The following is an 18,540-nucleotide window of genomic DNA, read 5'->3' as shown; positions in this document are numbered from 1 at the left end:
AGCACACTTAGCAATGTGCCTCGGACGGGGGAAGAGATTGAAGAAAACCCGCGCGGGCTGCCTGGGGGTTGCAGGGGGGGAGGGTAGGGCGGGACCGCTGTACGTTCACAAAAGATGCACAGGGAACGGCGCATTTAGGGACTAAATACTTTTCATTAAAACAGAACGTGGGATTTGGAATTTTACATCTCAGGCTGGAATTCTTTAGCATTCCTTCTCCCCACCCCACCCCCAATTCTGTTTTTCGGTTTTTGTGTCTCCCCTCTCCCCACCCCGGGGGTGGAAAACTGATGCCTGAGAGTTTCTACAGCAGCAAAGTTGTACAATTCAGAAATAGAACGGATCTCTCTCTCTCTCCACACCCCCCTCCTTTATTTAAGCCTCATTTCTGACCCAACAGTATTCACCAGTGCCGGTTTTGTCAGACTTCTTTCAGGACTTGAAACCCCATTAAAAAGCCAGAAGCTGGACCCTTGGTTAATTCAAAGCTCTTCCATTTCACCTAACCCTGACGCTAACAAAACACACACAAAAATGTTGATACACTTTTTTGGAGCAGGACTCAATTATTTTAAAATAATGACTGAACTCTCCTTTGTAATCTGTAGATAGTAATTAATTTAAATCACATCACTCTTTTGCTAACACAAATACGCCGTTCAAAAGGGGAGGGATTTTTTTTCCCTCCCCAACCCATGAAAAACAAACAGAGCGTGCTGGACTGAGATACTGGTCGGGTGCTGAACCGGTCCCAAACTGCTTTGCCACCTCCCAAGGGATTTGTGGTTGGAGAGCTGGAACTTCCCGGGAACTGGGCCGGGGTTCCCAATTGCGCTCCCAGCTGCAGCCCTGGGAAGCGGGTGGGGAGGTAGGGCGGGAAGGGTAAGGCGGTGGTGGATCCCAGGGTCCCGCCAAACTGAGGGTAAGGCAACGCATGTTTGCATTTGAGTCCGGGGTCCGGGGGACCAGTCGGCAAGTTTTCTGAAAAACCCTCTGCCCCGAAGCATCTCTCATGCTTCCCGGCTTCGCAGAGCGCACGGCGCGCAATGCCGAGCGTCAAGGCCAGCGCCAAGCCAGCGGGTGAATCGGCTCTCAGCCCTTCCCGGTCCCGGACGTCCCGGACCGCGCCTCCCACGGGCCGCGCCGCATCCACGCAGCAGGCGGTCCTCGGGCGCGGGCGCCGCGGGCGCTCCCTGGTACCCGCGGCCGCGAGGCCCTCGCAGCCGCCGCCACCCGCCGCCCGCGTCCCCGCGGCGCCCCCCACTCACCCACGCACTCGTTGGCCTCGCGGGCCGTGGCGCGCTGCCAGGGCCGGTCGTAGTGGAACGGCTTGCAGCGGTCGCACTCCGGGCCGGCCGTGTTGTGCCTGCAGTCGCACACCAGGCTGTCGTCGCGGTCGCGCACGCAGCGGGCGGCGTGGCCGTTGCACTTGCAGCGGCCGCCCACCTGCAGGTCGGACACGGCATAGAAGTAGGAGTCGCGCGCCAGCTCCGAGTCGTCCTCGTTCTCGTCACCGAACGTGTGCAGGCGGCTGAAGGCCACGCGGATGTCCGTGGCCGTGACCCAGTCCTGCAGCACCGGCGAATTGTCGAAGTCGTGCGCGGAGGGCCGCCCGTCCAGCGTGCTGAAGGCGATGAGGCCGCCCGAGAGCGGGCGCATGTCGGTGTGCGAGTCGGTGCAGACGGCCTCCTGCTCGTTCTGCTTGGTGATGGGCGCACGGTGCGGCCGGTTGTACATCTTGCGGCACTGGGTGGAGTAGAACTGGAAGGGCACCCACGTGCGCCCGTAGTCCATGGACTTGTAGATGGCCATGGACTCGGGCCGCGGCGAGCAGAACTGCAGGCTCACGTAGGTCACCTCGAACTTCTTGCCGAGCGACAGCGTGAGAGTGACGTTGTGCGGGAACTGCAGGTAGTTCTCGGACTGCCAGCACGTCAGGTTGTGCGGGTTGTTGAGATCCGTGAGGAAGGCGGGCGGGTGCGCCTTCTTGGGGTCGGACGCGTTGCAGAGGTGGCAGGAGCGCAGCCGCTCCTCGCCGCGCTCGCTCACCACGCAGTAGCGCGCCGGGGGCCGGCCGCAGGTGCTGGACACGCGCACGTCCTTGCCGAAGGCCGCGTTGACAAAGTCGGGGATGCAGCGGCGCGGGTGGCCGTTCTCGTCCGAGCAGGGGTCGGGCTGCGCCGCCTGGCCCGAGAACATGCTGAGCCCGGGCCCGCCGCGCACCGCGCCCACCAGGCACGCCACCGCCGCCAGCGCCACCAGCGCCTCCCACACTGCGCGCATCATGCTGCGTCCAGCTTGCCCCGGCCCCGCCGCGCCGAGGAGTCGGTCCGCCCGCCGCAGAAGGCGCCTGCGGAGAGAGGGGAGCTGCGCTCAGCCAGCCCGCCCCGCGCCCTCCACCCACCGGCGGGCGGCGAGCGGGGAGCCCCGGCGGACGCCCGGCTTCCGCGGCACCTACCCCGCGGCCGCCCGCCCGCCCGCCTCGCCTCGCTTCGCTCTCCACAGTCCCAGGGGACGGGGGCCGGCGGCGGGAAGGGGGACAGTTGAGTCCCGGGAGGGCCACCACCACCCCCTCCCCGATCCCGCACCGCCCGCGCCCGTCCTTCACCGCCGGGCGGCGAGCCGGGGCCGCGGGCGAACGCTCGGCTTCCCCGGCCACCGCCGCCTCCACACCGCCCGAGGGGGGCATGCCCGCGCCCGCCTTGCCGGTCCGCGGCCAGCCCGCCTAGCGCCCCAAGCCCCGGCGCGGGACAGCGCGGAGGGTGGGGGGCCCGCACCGCCCCGCGCCCCTTCCTCCCGCAGCCCGGGGTCCCCCCTCCCCACCGCCCGGGCCGGCCCAGAGCGCGTCCCCGCCGCGGAGTCCGCGCTCGGGACTTTACCTCTGGCGAGGGCAAAAGAGAAAGAAAAGTTTGCCCGGCCCCGGCCGGGAGCCCGCGCGCCGGACGCCGGAGAGCCTCTCGCTCGCGGCCAGCAGGCGCGTCCCGCCTCAGCGCGGGCTTGCCAGCTCCATGCCCGGCGCGGCCGCCGCTGCCCCAGCCCCGGCCCCGGCCGCCGCCTCGCTCGCCGGAGTGACGACGCGGCCGCCCGGCTCCCGCCGCTCCCGCCGCGGTCGGAGTGCCGCCCAGCCCGCGCCCGGGGCGCACACACTCACGCTGGCTGGCGCGCACTCACACACACGCACGCACGCCCCCGAAGGCTCCGCCGCCGCAGCCGCCGCCGCCGCCGCCGCTCGCGCCCGGAGTGGGGGGCGGAGGGGAGCGCGGGGGCGGGGGGCGGGGCCGCCGGGCGGGGCGCCGGCCAATAACGTCGGCGAGCAGCCGCCCGCTCGCTAGCGAAGTTTTAACCCCGGGAAAGAAGAAAAGTTAAAGGGAAGCGGCCCGGGGCGCGGAGCGAGCGGGCGCGCGAGCGGCTGGGAACCGGGGAGCCCGAGGAAGGGCGGCAGAGACAAAGAGAAAGCGAGCCGAGCGCCCGGGGAAACCCCGGAGAGGGGGCTGGGCCCGGCGAGCACCCCCACGGAGGGAGGGGGGTACCCGGCCGGGGACTGTCAGCCTCGTCCCGGCCCCGCGCCGCCCGGGCAGCCCCGCAGGTTTCCGCCGGCCCCACGCCCCGGGGGAGCGCGCGGGCGGGGCGGGGGAGGGGAAGAAGTGCTCCCTCCTGGTCCCAGCCAAACACATCTGTGTTTGTTTTCTTTGCCGCGCCGAGGTCGGGCCTTCCTCCAGCCCGGCCTGATGGCCCCGGTGGCACCGCGCGCAGGGCCGTGCCCCCGTGGGCAGTCAGCCGAGAATCCTGAAGAAGAGGGGTAGTCGGTGGGGAGGTAACCTCTGCCGGCTCACCCCTTCTTCCTGAAGCCCACCGAGGCGGGAGAGAAGGGGCTGCTACCCTGCCCGCCCCCCCCCCCCCACCACACACACACCGGTTGTCACCCTGTGGTGGGCCTGTGTACCGGGAAGGCGACTCCCTGCGTCCCAGGGATGCTATGGTGGACTGGAGTCCGGGCCCACGCCCCCTTCCAGACTCGTCTTCCGGCCTCAGGCGGGGGTGAGGGGGTGGGGGGTGGGGGGGGCCTGCCCAGCCCTCCCCAGGTCCCCTGAGGCAGGCTTGTATGTTCAAGGGTGCTCAGCCCCGCACTAGCTCACGCGAGCCTCACTACAGCTTTGCAAAATTGATATTAATTCCATTTCACAGATGAGGAAACTGAGGTCAAGAAGCTTGCCCAACATCTCCCAGCTAGTAAACATGGGTCAAATCTGGCAATAGAAACCAGGGAGGGCTCCTTCTCTTTCTTGTCAAGTGGATAGCAATCCCACCCAATTACAGGCTCCCCAGCCATCCTGGGGACCACCCAAGTTTTCCTTCTTGCCTCACTCTCTGCCACCTTAACAAAAGGACAGAGGACAGTGACAGCATCCTTCGACTATCCTGCAGAGCCGCCAAAGCGCTTTGGGGGAAGAATACACTGGGCTGGGAGTTTGAAACTCAATCCCTGTTGGTTTGTTACTTTTAGATGAGTGATTGAGTCATAAATCTAGACTGAAAGCCCAGGGTTCTGGTTCTGGCCCAAGAGCTGACTATTAGCTCCATCAACTGTCTCCTTTTGTCTTACTGGCATTCTCCTAAACTGTGAGAATCCAAGAAGGGGGCCTCAGGGCTCTTTTGGCCCCAGCTCTGTCTCCTTGGAAAACCGCCTTCCCCAGCCTCCCTGAGAGACGGCCACCCAAGCCAGCTTGGGTGTGCACCACAGCCCAAGGAAATAAACGCATTCCCTTGCACGATAGACAGCCCAAATTCATCTCCTGCCCTCAGGAAAGGTTTTAGCTTTGCCTTCTCTGTGCCATTTACCACTCCCTACCCTGTTTATTTCTGCCGTGTGGCAGAGAGGATTCTCGGTGACTTACGAGGCTACTTAGAACCTGGCAAAATAGCATAAATTAGACAGTGAGGTGAGAGATGGAGGAAAAGTTTAACTCTTGTGGGCTGGGCGACTGGAGGGCCAGGTGGAAAGCCCAGAGTGTGTGGCCTTGGCACAGTGTCGAATCTCTCTGTGCTTTGCTTTCCTCGCTTGTAAAAAGGGGACAGTAACATCCATCTCATCGGATTACGAGCACCACATGAGTCAGCATATACGAAGACTGTGGCTTATAATATGTGTACACACAAAATGAATTACATAATGTACACAAAGAAGGTATACATGTAAATGCTTATAAGGTCAGGCACACAAAAAGTGGATACAGCCGTGTTCATTGTGATGATCAGGTTGCCAGATCTTTATAGATATTTAAAATAAGTTAGGGGGCGCCTGGATGGTTCACTTGGTTAAGTGTCTGCCTTTGGCTCAGGTCATGATCTCAGGGTCTGGGATCAAGCTTCTCCCCCCTACCCTCCCAGGCCAGCGCTCTGCTCAGCAGGGAGTCTGCTTCGCCCTCTCCCTCTCCCTCTAAGCTGTCTCTCCCTCTCATTCAAATACATAGATAAAATGGTTTTTAATTTTTAAACAACAATAAAATAATCCAAAGAAGACCATTTAATTACATGCAAAGACGTTCATGACATATTATAAAAGGGGGGGAAGCAAATTACAAAACATGATGCCCCCCCTCAAAAAAACCCACTATGCACAGTATAAGCTCATTTTTATTTTTTTTTTTAAAGTACGCATCAAACATGAGAACGATAGTGAGAGTACAGATGCTTTTTGCTGGGGCATTCTCAGTTTTGTATGGTAGAGAAAGGAGAGGGAAGAAAAGAAAGAAAAAACCAGGAGGACAGGAAATGGAAATAAAGCAAAAATGGTCCCTAGAATGCCTTATTCACCTCCTATGGGTAGGACTATTTGTCCCTCAGCTTTCCTGCGGCCCAAATGAAAAGGAAACCACGCCAGTTACACGATTCCCAGTGTCCATGAGATGGAAACAGACAGATCGATTACTCAAGAGAATTACAACTATTCTCGGTACTAAGAGGAGACAGGAATTTCTCCTGGGGGGGGGGGCAGCCATAAAGGGAACACAGTATTAAGTACTGAGCCTACATCCCCCAAGAACATCCCCATGGCAGTGACAGCAGTGAGCTCTGTGGGGCAGGTTCTGCGTGACAGCTCGTGCTAGAAGCAGGTGGCATCACACAAAAACACAAGTCAGGGAAAGCCAATCTGGCCAGGACAGGTCTGAAAGAGGCAAGTCAGGGTGTCCAGCTCACTGCCCACCCCAGTGGGGTCTGTTTTGGGGGTTCTACTGGGCTGGCTTTCAGGGCACACTCCAAGCCTTCCTCCTGCTGTGTCATTTCTGTCTGCAGAGATTTTTTTTTAATGTTTTATTTCTTAAGGAACCTCTACACCCAACATGGGGCTTGAACTCACGACCCCACGATCTCCTGGAGGTTCAGAATATTCTGAGATGGTAGAACGCATCTACCTCCATTCAAAACCCACCTCCCTGCCGCTAATACAGTCCAGGCAATTCTACCTCCACGTGGTAGAGACCCAGACCAAGACCAGCCTCTTGCAAGTTTTGCAGTCAACCCTCTATCATCTTTTACCGGTTTTATCGGTGAGGCAAAAATATTTCCAGTTCTTTCTGTGAGTTCTCACAGGACAGTCTTCTGGCCACTGGGCAGACTCTCCCAACACCCTTTTGTTTGTCAGTGTCCCTCCCTAAAGCATACTGCCCTCTGAGGGGACAAATGAAAAAAACAGATGTCCAAGTGTTGTGAGAGCTTCTCAAAGTGGTGCTTATAAATACACACCCGAAAAGGCATGTCAGGCACAAGCAGGAGTTCAAAACACAACAGTGCCGCTCTTGGATGAGAAAGCAAATTCCCAGGTGTTTCTTCAAGCAATGCGTCCGGCGGAGGTGGGGCACCATTCTTGGCACCAGCCTTACCCGGGAAGCCTGAGCATCACGCTAGGAAGAGGAGAATGTGGTCCTTTCAAGAAAATCTAGAAGGAGCCAGAGGAGGAGCGGGAGGAAAGCCAGAAGACTCGGGGGCCCTAGAAGCCAACGGGGAAGTTTTAAGGAAGGCTGGGTGGTGAGCGGTGTCGCTGCCTTCAAGGTCAAGATAAGATCTGAAACAAGCCCTTTGGATTTGAACAACAAGGAAGTCACCAGCGACCTTGGCCAGCAATGACAGAGGAGGGGTGGAGACAGACGCCAGACTTCCACGGGTCCTGAAAGTGGGACAGCAAGTGTAGACGGCACTCACAAAGTGTGGAAACAAGGGGTAAGAAAGAGATGGGATGATTGGAAGGAATGGAAGGAGAGAGGTTGGAGACAGACAGAGTTGGCCTTGTAGAATTGGCAGTCACGTGCCAAAGAGCCTCTTGTCCCAGCGGAACAGGAAAACAGGAAGTGGCAGCATCTTCTGACAGCAGGGGAGCAGGTGGGAGCATTGGAGGTTCAAGGACAAGGGAAAGCTTGATTGGGGTCATATGGACGAGAGGCTGATGCTTGCTGGCCAGAACTCGAACTCCTGCTGAGGTTCCATCTATGGGAAAGCAAGCCTCAACCGTCAAAGTCACAGCCTCCCCACCACCCCAGCAGTGCTCAGCAGCCCCCTTGTAGACCTAAAGAAAGCAGGACCACTGGATTGATCCAGAGTTGCAGCTTTCTTCCAGGAAGAAGGACAGAAGGGGCCGAGGGCTGCTGCCAGGATGGACCATAGAAGCCAAGCTAAAGAGAGAAGACATGAAGACAAGACATGGAGAGAACGGGAAACTGAGCCCAGGGTTTCTAGAACTGTGTGGTCCAGTGCGGTAGCGACCAGCTACCGTAACTATTTCAATGTGGGCTTGAATGAATTAACATGAAATAAAATTTAAGGGTTCCTCTGTGAACCCTCCTTTGGATGGAGGCGATGAAGAACATTTCAATTATCCCAGAAAGTTCTATTGGACAGAGCAGCTGGTCTAGAAGATTCAGGAAGACAGGTGTGGTGAGTAGCGGAGGAGATCGTGGTCTCAAACTGAAGTCCACAGGGAAGATTCCAGAAAGGCAACAGCTCAGGTGATGATGAGGGCTGCTGAGGGCAAGAGGGGGCTCCCTGCTGGGAGGCAGCGGTGAAGGGAACCAGGTTTAAGGAGGTCCAGGTGCCTGACGAGCTGTTCCCCGGGACTTAAAGGCACACAGGGCCAGCCTCAAGACTTGGGGCTGGTGTCCTCAAAGGAAAGGAGAGTGACCACGATTGTGGGGTGTGGAGTGGGGATTCAGAGGAGGAGACGGGAAGGCCCTAAAGGACGAGGGTATCGTTTCTTTGATGAAGACAGAAGGAGTTTGGGGGGTTGAAGAGGACAGCCCCTGCCCTTCCCCAGTCCTGGGCGTGGGGGAGTGTGGTCCGGAGAGCAGTCCCACAGAAGAGGCCTGTGGTGTGAGTGAGGGTGGGCTGGAATGGGGCACGAGTGGGAAGGCAGGTCGGGGAAGCACTCCGGGAACACCAGGAGGACGCTGGGGAGGGCAAGGCCCAGCGATGGGGGGCAAAGGGCGTCACAGGCTAATGGTTTGGGAGGAAGGGCTCAGAAGAAATGAGATAACCCAGAGCCTTCCTCGTGGGCATGCGCGAGGGTCCTACTTTCTAAATCAAACATTTATTTAACGCTTACTGTGTGCCAAACTGTCTTCCAAGCATCCCACCGATCTAGTTCAGAATATTCGTAACACCTGACAGGACAGGCGTAGATCGACTCCTCTTTGAGGAGGAGGAAACTGAGTTCCAGGAAAGTAGATGCAGAGACCAGGGACTTGAACTAACGCGATGCAGTGCCAGGGTCGGGAAATCTCCGTCACTGCTTACCACCAGGATGGACTTGGCTGGCGCTAAGCTTTCAGCCCCCTTGGGCCTCTACCACGGCTGGACGGAGGAAAGTGTTTCGAGGTGCTACCAGCAGGACGAGTGGAGACCTGTCTCTGTGTGTCTGGTCCCCTTATGAGAGCAGACATCAAACCAGGGGGTCCCCGGGACTCCCAACAGAGGCTGTCCACTGCAGCGGCAAAAGAATGGAAGATTCTGGAGTCTGATGCAGGCATCTGGCCTCCCCACAAGGGTCAGGGTGGCCTGCTTTGGATAGTCTTTCTCTGGGAAACAGGAAGAACGGGACGCAGACAAACCGTGATTCCAAGTCCCCTCGAACTGACCTTGTGTGACCTTGAGCGATGCACTCTGCCCATCTCACGGTGAAACAGGGGTCATCACATTTACGGTAAAGGCGTGTGAGACTGATTTAAAAGATGGGTGGGAGAAGAAAGAAGCTTGCCCCATAAATGATTGTTTAGGGGTTTTTATTTGCACTTTGGGTTTTTTAATTCTCAAAATCCCCAGATCTGGTTCCCAGATCCCTGACCCCAGAAGAACGAGAGGCATCCCCTCGGTTCTAGGATTCAAGGGCCCAGCTCACCCGACAGGACTCACGGAGGATTGCTCAAGGTGATTCCATTCCCTCGGCAGGATTTTGGGATCTGGGACTGTTGTGGGGAAAGGTTTTGGAGCATGGAAGAGGCTTGAATCGTGTGGAGGGTTTCTGGAGGTTTACGAACCCTCAGAGCTGTGGACGGCCCTCATCTCCAGCTTGGACCTCCCCAGTTGTTGGCTTCTCCGCCAGCCAAGGATTCAGGACTTGGGCACAGAAGCCCATAGAAACCCCAAATCCACCAAATCCTTTAATATACCAGAGCTCTTTGAAGGGGTGAAAAATGCCTGTGGATAGGGGAAACCAGCCCCATGTAATTTATTTTCATTTCCAAAAACCTTTTGACAAGGTCCCACTCTGAAAACTATTAAAGAAAATGCTTCACCATGGGGGGAACCATTGTCAGGAGGGAAGGAAACAAAGATGTCAGAGAAAGGGATGGTCCTCTGGGTGGAGAAAGTTGGGGGGGGGGCTCTGAGCCCAGAGTTGGAGCTCTGAATCAGGGCATCCTCGCAGGGAAATCTCAAAGTGCAGAGGTGATCTCAAGAGACAGTATACATGGGCAGGAGGACACAGACAGGGTTGGCATATGGTGACGGATTTGGGGGAGAAATAGCCTGAAAAACTATTATAGGGCTAAAGGTTCTCAGTTGCATCTGAAAAATGTTATCTTAGGGCCCGGATATGGGCTGTTTCCTGAACATTGTTTCTCCAAAGAGGTGCTGTTCATTTTGGGAAAGAAAATTCTTCACTGGGCAGAACAGTCCTCTGCCACGACAGGCATTAACATTCTTGACCCTTGTCCGTTAAACACCAGTAGGGTCCCCCCCCCCCGACCCCCAGTCCTTGCATTTATACATCCTCATAGAAGAGCCTCCTGGTCCTCCACCCCATTCTGATCTACCTGAATTTTAGCCTAATGTGCCACTAACCACCTCCCCACCAAACACACATAAAGACAAAAAAATCTAAAATTCTCAGAAAGAGAAATGGAAATGAAACAGGAGGCATTTGTGTTTAGGATTTTCTGGAAAGGTCTAGTCATCGTTAGGTCCAAATGCTTGTGGAAGTGGAGATGGCCTGGGCAAGAGTAACTTGATGGTGTGTAAGTGCTGGGAACATAAAATAGGGGACAGGATGGGGAGTGCCAGGAGGGAAGGTGCGTCTCACCCAAGGCACCGAGGTGAAACGGGGGCTGCCTCTCTAAGAAGGATCTAGCAGAGCAGAGTTAAGTGAGGAAGGGAGCCATGGGGATATGGAGGTTGGGGAAGGGGAAGAAACGTGCTTCTAGGCACTGAAGACAGCAAGTGCAAAGGTCCTGAGACACAGCTTGACTTTCCAAGGAACAGGAAGGAGGCCAGCTTGGTGGGGGCTTGAGGAGTGAGATGGAGACTCATAGAAGAGGAGGTCAGAGAGGTGAGCACAGGCCAAGGGACACAGACTTTGATAAGGAATCTGAACACTTTGGGATCCATCGTGGGTACCCATAGCTCTTAATACCACATTGTTGCCCTGACCAATCCATGAGCTTCTCGAAGGAGGAATCAGGTCTTCTCCCTCTGACTCCCCAGTGTCTCACACCCTGCCAGGCATAGAATAGGAACGCACTACAAATTCACAATTAAGTAATTAAAAACCGCAGAATCACAGACAACTGGTGATGGTGACCAGCTGCGGCAGGCAGGAAAATGCCCCTGCCCCCAAGGAGAAAATTCACGTCGTCCTCCCTGGAACCTGTGAATGTGGCCTTATGGGGCAAGACATGATCTTTCCTGACGTGGCTCTGTTGGAGACCACGAGATAGGAGGATTACTGTGGGTTATGTGGGCGCATCCGAAATACCGCGTCAAGTGTCCTTCTCAGAGAGAGGCAGAGGGAGCACTGACAAGATGAAAGAGAAGGCCACATGAAGACACAGACACAAGACAAAAAGGCCAGCGGCCACCAGCGGCCCCTAGAAGCTGAAAGACACAAGGGACCAGATCTCCGCTGGAGCCTCTGTGGGAAGCACGGCCCTTGATTTCAATCCAGAGATGCTGCTTTCCAACTTCTGGCAAATTCTAGAGCTGCCTGAATTCAAAGGGTCCCCTTCACATCCTAAAAGGTGGCCTTAGGGGTGGGAGAAAGGAGCAGAGCGAGGGACCACTAACCCTCCGGTCCTGAAATGTTCCTGAAGCTTTCTTCTCGGGAGCAGGGACCGCATCTGGCTCTTCATTCCCTCCCACAATGCTGGGCGGAAGATTTTCAGCATCCGCTTGCCAAGGGCTTGCTGTGTGTATGGAGGTGTTGTAAACCCCCTTTTCCAGAAGCCGGGATTTCGGGAACCCCTTTGTGATTCAGTCCAGAAAGAAGGCAACAGTCTCCTGAGCATTTGAGAGAAGCGGAGCCACACTCTCTGGGTTCTCCAGTCCACAGGGAAGCCAGAAGGTCTTTATTTCAAACTGTTTGTCGGCGGAGGTCAGGCATCTTCTGTTGTTCCAGAACCACAGATCAGGACGGTTGTAAGAATGGGAGATCCCGGGACACTGTTACTCTATGAAGTCACAGCTGACAATGGCATCTATTCCAGCCACCACTGAGGGATGCGGGACAGGTCCCACTCAAGTTCCCGAGAGGGCTGCGGTGCTGGAGAAGAGGAGGAAGAGCTTTCCAGAATGTCCATTTGTTGCTCTCCCACTTAGTGAAGAAGCGGACCCCAGAAGGCTGAGCAAATTGCCCCAGAGCTAATGTTCCTCAAGATGGCTATGAGCCAACCAAGGAGATGGCAGGTCTCCCGATTAACCGCACTTGGGGGAAACCTGCTATATTGGGTCTGGCTAACTTAAATGAAAAAAAAAAAAAAACACACATCACTTTGCCGGAAAAAAAAAAAATGGCTTTTGTGGCAACGGACTACATAGAAAGTTTCTCTGCCTAAAGGAGGAAGCTTCTGTTAATTGCAAAAACCAACTGTGCATAAGAGCTTATTTCCAACTCCCCCCCCCCACCAATATCAGTCAAATGAGGTGTGCCCAGTCCACGTGTCACACAGGGAGAAGGTTAAGGGGACTTCATTCCAAGAGGGGCACAGGATGGAAACAGACGCAGACCAGTATTGATTGACATTGGGTGAGTGTGCTGATTATCCAACTGTAACAAAGTATACAGGGTGGGGGGAGGGAGGCGACTTCTCTGTCACTGATGTTCCCATCAGGTGAGGAGTAGCCACCATGCTAGCCCCCCAAATGATGCCAGAAAGGAGACAGAAGCCTGCATGGACGTGACCTACCCTGCAGAGCAGCCTCCTAGCCTCTGGCTGAGCACTGGGTCTCTGGGGTCTTTTGGGACACCCAGCTTCCCAGCCCTGTTTTCGGGGAGCTCCTTGAGTGCACAGTGGGACAGTGCTCCCGTCATGCCCATACCCCCCCACACCTCTAGCCACACCTCTGTGACAGTGGGTGCTATGGTGCGTCCCTCCCAAATTTACACAAGGAAGCCTTAATCCACAATGTGATAGTATCAGAGGTGGGGCCCTGAGTGTGGAGCCCTCATGATGACATTAGTGCCCTTAGGAGAGACCTGATGGCCCTCCCGACGGGGTGAGGACACAGCAAGGCGGCATTCATCTATAGACCAGGAAGAGAGCCCTTGCCACGAGCCAAACTGGCGGGCACCTTGGTCTTGGACCTCCCAGCCTCCCGACTGGGAGAAGTAAATGTCTATAGCTCAAGCCAGCCAGCCGGTGGTATTCCGGGTACAGCACTGGGCAAGCCACTCCACCTCTCTGAGCAGCAATCCGCTCTCCTGGAAAATGTGGACATTGACATTCTGTCTCCTTCCTGCCTCCCACCGTCCCTCCCTCCCTCCATCTCTTCCATGGATATCAGGAGTCCCAAGCCAACAGGCAGAGCCAAGAGGCCCCGAGGTGTCCAAAGCCCTGAACAGATTTATGTTTCATAAAGAAGAAAGTACAGTACCCCCAGGGTCACCCTACTCACTGCCCTGGGCCACCAGAGATCAGGTAGGGGACAGTGACACCAGCACTGCAGAAGACTGGGCTTTGGGGTAATAACACTTTCTGAATTACTAATAAGTCAGTGAGCAGGACTTAGGGAAGACAGGCAGGGGGACAGTAAGGCAGCATCAGCCCCACGACCTCATGCCCCATGCCTAGCATGGTTTGGCACACGGTGGGCACTCGAGAAATGTCTGCTGAATGGAACAGAGAGGCGGCCCAGCCGAGCCAGTGCATAGAACATGTAAGGATCAGGGAGTTGCTGATGACCAGACACATGCCTGGGCTCAAAGCTGGAGGGTCTAATTTGGGTCTGCATACCTGAACATTTGTTTCCCATGAATTCTTTACCCGAGCAAGGAAGACTCCCGACGTAGGTCATGCTGGCCTCACTCTAGAACTCCAATGATCCTTGGCAGCATCAAAATTCCATAATCTGTGACCACCCCCCCACCCCCCACATATACACACACGTACCATGTCTCCTGGCTCCAGAGCAGAAATCAGCCTGTTTCAGCAGGAGCCCAGGACCCTCTCTGGGCTTGGTGCCCTCACCCTGGGTCCAAGGGACTCAGAAGAGACAGCTGCCTCCTGCCTGGGCCCCCCTCAGCTAAGATCTGATTTTCTCATCATCTGGATAGTCTCAGCAACTCGCAGCAAAGGGATGAACCAGGCTGACCTTTCTGGAGGTTTGTTTAAAGCAGAACAATGTTTGTCTTGTCCAAACACTATGAATTACTCCAGAGAATCCTGCCCAGTTTTACAATCCACAGCTACAAATGGCTTACATAAATAGGAACTCGTCCCCTCCACTCCCCCCCCACCCCATTTTTAACAGCTTCTCCTCTCCTCCCCCCCACCACTGCCACCTTATTCCACGCCTTCCCCCCATCCCCCCACCCCACCCCGTCACACCTTCTCTCTTCTGAGCCCCAGCCTGGTGAAGGGCCAGGTGTCAGTGCTCGGGGCCACAACTCACCCCTGGGTTACTGCTGGCATGGGTTCCCTATGGCGGGTGGGCTGCTCTGTCCCTGGTGTGGGCAGGGGTTTGCCTTGCTAAGTGGGGGGCAGGGGGGCCTCTGGGCGCATTTGTACTGTGTGTGGGGGGGGGGGCTGTGGTGCATAAAGCTAGGTCCAGCTGTAAAAGTGTGTTGGTAAGAAAAGTCCCCTTGGTTTGCGGGGACGGTCAACGTCCAACCCACGCCAACCGTCCTCATCTGGTGGGATGTTCAGCTCATCCACAGCTTTTTCCTTCTCTGGCTGCACATTCGGGGGGGGGGGGATCTCCTCGCAGTACACCCTCCCCCCTCCACTTCAGGCCTCCTGGGGTAGGAAACAGCAAATGCTGATCAAATATAAAGCACAGAAAACCATCCTGAGAAAGCAGGGTCAGCTGGGGACAGAGCCCAGTTTCCTAAACTATCTCCCTAAATACATTCCCTACACTACTTGTGCCCAAATGCTTTGGGAAGCTTGTTTAAAATCAGATTTCTAGGCCCCTCCCCAGGCCGAGGGAAGCTCTCTCTGGGGGTAGGGCCCCAGAGCCGATGCCAGAGTCTGAGAAATTCCCTCTAGCTCAAGTCCTCTGACTCAACAAGCTGGGTGACCCCAGCAAGCCACTCCAGACTCACCACCCCCATCAGCACAGCGGCCCCAGACTCTCTGAAAGGACCCTTCCTGCTCTTAGACGGTGTGGTTTTAGGGACAGCTGGGTACTTGAGCCCAAAAGCAGCAAGGGTGGGTGGAAACAGCCCAAGAAAAATTTGGGAGAGTCCTTGAAGCCCCCAGGAGAGGTGCTGGTGAATATCTGGACGGATGCCAGGGGAGTGTGAGGCCAGATTGGTGGCTGGGACTGAGGGTGGGGGTGGTGTGTGGGATCCTTCTACTAAGGGTCCCCATTGGGAGCCAAATGCGATTTCATCTTTGTTTTGCAGACAGGGAAACTGAGTCCCAAAAGAGAGGAGGTACTTCCACCCGGAAGCTGGTGAAGAGGCAGGTGATGCCCTCCCCTATGCATTCTGGGACACCCCTCCGGCAATCCCAGAAAAAACCCTTCTCCCCCAGCTGCTTCCCTTGTCACTCCAGCCTCTCAGTCCAGCTGATGTTGGCTGTCAGGGCCATAGTTCCTTCTGGTTCCGCATTTTCCTTTGATGGGAAGATCCCACTGGGGGTCCAGAAGGGTCCAGAGCCAGATCTGCCCCTCGAGGAGGACACACCGGTGAGCCCCAACAGCAGGAAAATCAAGCGCCTGGAGCTTCATCCTGGAGAAAGCCAAGCCAGCCCTGCCCACCCTGCCCTCCCACAGCCGGGCTGGGGGCGTTGTCGGTTCGCAGTCCGCCGGGTCAGGGCTGCGGTCGCAGCGCACGCACGATCCCGCTTGGCCGGAGGGCGCAGAGCGCTGCCAGTGAAAGGCCCTGGCTTTCAGAGCCCGAAGACCGCTTGTGCCCCACACTGGCGGCGACCTCGGGAGGTCAGAGGATCAAGCCTCTGGAACTCGCAGACGGACCGATAGGCAGCCCGTAGGGTCCGGGCAGGAGTGGCCAGCCAGAGGCCGCGGAGGGCACGGGGTCCCCTCTCCAGGCCCCCGGGAGACGGAGCCCACACCCCTGCGAACCCAGAACCAAACGCCTCCTGGTGAGGGTCGGGATTCCAGGAGAGCGGGCCCTGCTTCTATGATCTGCTCTGCTTGTGCGCTGGAATCCATTGATAATTCGGGAGATCCAGAAGCTTGCTGCGTGACCTCGGGCCCGCTGCGGACGGCTCGGAGCGCCGGCCCTCCTTTTTTGCGAACGGCGGGGCTGGAGACCGATGCTCCCCAAGCCGAAGCTCCAACGTCCGCGCCTTGAATTGGTGGCGTCTCCTTCTAGGTTAGCATTTGATTTTCTAATCAAGCTCTTTGTCCCCTGCGGCCTTAACCCGAGCCCCCCGCTTCCCCGTCTCTCTCGACCCCCGCCTGGGTCTCGCCCTCGCCCGACTTTCCCGTCGAAGGGCCTCGAGTGAGGGATTCCCGGGAGCCGAGGCCGTGGCCGGCGGGTCCGCTGCGCGGGCCGGGGCTGTATGGAAATGGCCAGAGAAGCCGGCGGGCGCGGCGGCGATTTATTCTGGAGTGACAGCCCCTTTGAGCGCTCAGCGAATGGCATTTTCTGTCTGTGAAAGCCTTTCTTCCCACCTCTGTTCAGATTAGCCCGGGGGATGAATGCGCCCATTATCCAGCCCGCTGACCATTCTGAAACGCCAAATTAATTACTAAGCACTGAATCAGGCGCCGGGGCCGGGGCACCGGGAGGTGTGAAAATAGCAAGCGGCTGGAGCTGGGGCAGAGGCGAGGGGCGCAGCGCCGAGAGGCCGGGCGGGGTGGCCCGGGGCGCGGGCGCGACGGGGCCCGGGGAGGGCTTGGCCGGCGGCCCAGAGCGACCTGCCAGCGCGACCCGGAGCGACCGCGGGGCGAGCGGGCTGCGGGGGCCCGGCGGGCGGGAAGGTGCGGGGCGGGGGTCGCGGCTCCGGCCGGCCCGGGGCTCGCCAGGACCGCGGGCAGAGCGCGCCAAGTGCTGCGGGCGCCGGGCGGAGGGCTCGGCCGTGCGCCGCGCGCGGATGCGGGTCCCGGAGGCGGTGCCGGATCCCACCTCCCCCCGCGCCGTCCCCGCCCCGGCGCTGCGCCGCTCCGGCTGCCCTCCGAGGCCTTCCCCAAACTTGGGCGCCGCCCTCCGACCGCGGCCCGGGCGGGAGCTCCCCGAGCGCGGGGCCGCTCCACGCCGCCCTCCACCCCTCTCCCGGGCCCCGACTCATGCGGGCCGGACGGCACTTACCTCCCGAGGCGCCGGGCGGGAGAGGGAGGCGAGCTCTCGGCGGCTCCCGCTGGAGTGCGAGGGGCGCGGAGGAGCGCGCGCCTTTAAGACTCTTCCCCGAGACTCCGCCAGGTGGTGTCAGGCCGGCCGGGCCCGGGCGGCTCCTCACCCCCGCGGCCACCCTGCTCTCCCGGCCCTCCCCGGGCCGAGCCCCAGCCGCGCGCACCCACTCCGCGCCCCGCGGCGCCCGCTCCGGCCGCGCTGAGCCGGGAGCACGGGAGGGCAGGATGGGGAAGGCTGGGGACCCCCGGATGCCCAAGAGGAAGCCTCTCATTCTACCCACTCTAGCTCAGGATGGCCCGGGGCTTGGAGGAATCTATTTTTGGACCGGGTGCTGGGGTGGCGCCGGGGGAGAACAGGGTTGGAAAGTCTTGTCCAAGGACGTGCGATTACGTCCCCGCTGTCATCACCTCGGGACATGCCTTGGTCCGTGCTAAACTGGTCCTGTCGTCCTTGATCCAAGATGGCGAGCTGACACGCCTCCCCCAATCACCGCGGACAAGACCGAAGCGATAAAACAGAGGGAGAGCTGTCGCCACTTAAAACTAGGGGGAAGTGTCATTCACACTCCTGCAACAGAAAAGTTTAAGAGGACCCGAGGGAAGGTTGAAGGAACTCCGGTTCCTCCGGCGAGAAGCAGGAGGCGGCCTGGAAAGAGCCTAGAGCAAGCCTGTCTCCCGTGTGGCTGCTCCAAGTTCAAGGCAGCGAGTGCGTTCACGCGCGGGCCGCACCTGGGAACGTGGCGCAGGGCTCCCCGCTGCCGCCCGGCCGCAGGCTGGCAGGCGAGAGCCACCGTTCTAGCCCCAGGCCATTATTTAAAATTGCAAATCATGGGTCTTCCCTTTCAGGAATTATTTTTTGACATTTATATCGAGATTGCTGGCTGCATTAATAACTAACTCAGGTTTTCTGCCTCCGTTGTTTACCTTCCTCATTCCTGAGTTTCTCCGTGTAGTTTCTGACACAACTGAAATGCTGCTTTGAATAACCCTGGGGGAAGGACAGGTGGGCGTGGGAACTTTCTGAGTCCTTGCAGGTCCAGGAAAGTCTCTGCTAACTTCCAAGCAGGAACGGGTTGGATATAGGGTCCTGTAGGATCTAGCACCCATAACCTTATGGACCCTGCAACTTTGTAAGATAGGGGTGCCGTTAGTACTAAACAGGGAAGCGAGTGGAAAGTGCTTTGCTTTGTGCCTGGTATGCCTAGAGGACCCCTTACTAGTTACTGATTGTCTTCTGGTTTTTATAGTGGCAAGAACATCTCTTAGAGAAGCTTTAGAGAATAACACCATTCAGACTTTTCT

General features: G+C 57.6%; 1 protein-coding gene across 3 annotated transcripts in view; it reads right to left on the bottom strand.

Moving 5' to 3' along the window:
* NTN1 (netrin 1) overlaps positions 1-17,426 on the bottom strand; it is a 171,621-nt gene extending 154,195 nt beyond the window's left edge. Inside the window, exons 1-2 of one of the 3 annotated variants that reach the window (XM_082708218.1) lie at positions 17,198-17,426; positions 1,269-2,350 (exon numbers count right to left, since the gene is read on the bottom strand). In XM_082708218.1, the coding sequence (XP_082564344.1) occupies positions 1,269-2,286 (1,018 nt within the window). In that variant the 5' untranslated portion in view covers positions 2,287-2,350; positions 17,198-17,426. Of the gene's footprint in view, positions 1-1,268; positions 2,351-2,879; positions 3,081-3,151; positions 3,252-17,197 lie in introns of those variants that run through there. The other 2 variants (XM_082708219.1, XM_082708217.1) reach the window with 2 other exon arrangements.
* Positions 17,427-18,540: the final 1,114 nt, after the last annotated feature.

This window comes from Mustela nivalis (genome assembly GCF_964662115.1).
Source record: "Mustela nivalis genome assembly, chromosome: 17".
NCBI lineage: Eukaryota > Metazoa > Chordata > Mammalia > Carnivora > Mustelidae > Mustela > Mustela nivalis.
Note: the sequence above shows the minus strand (reverse complement) of the source record. Positions and strands in the feature narration are given on the sequence as shown.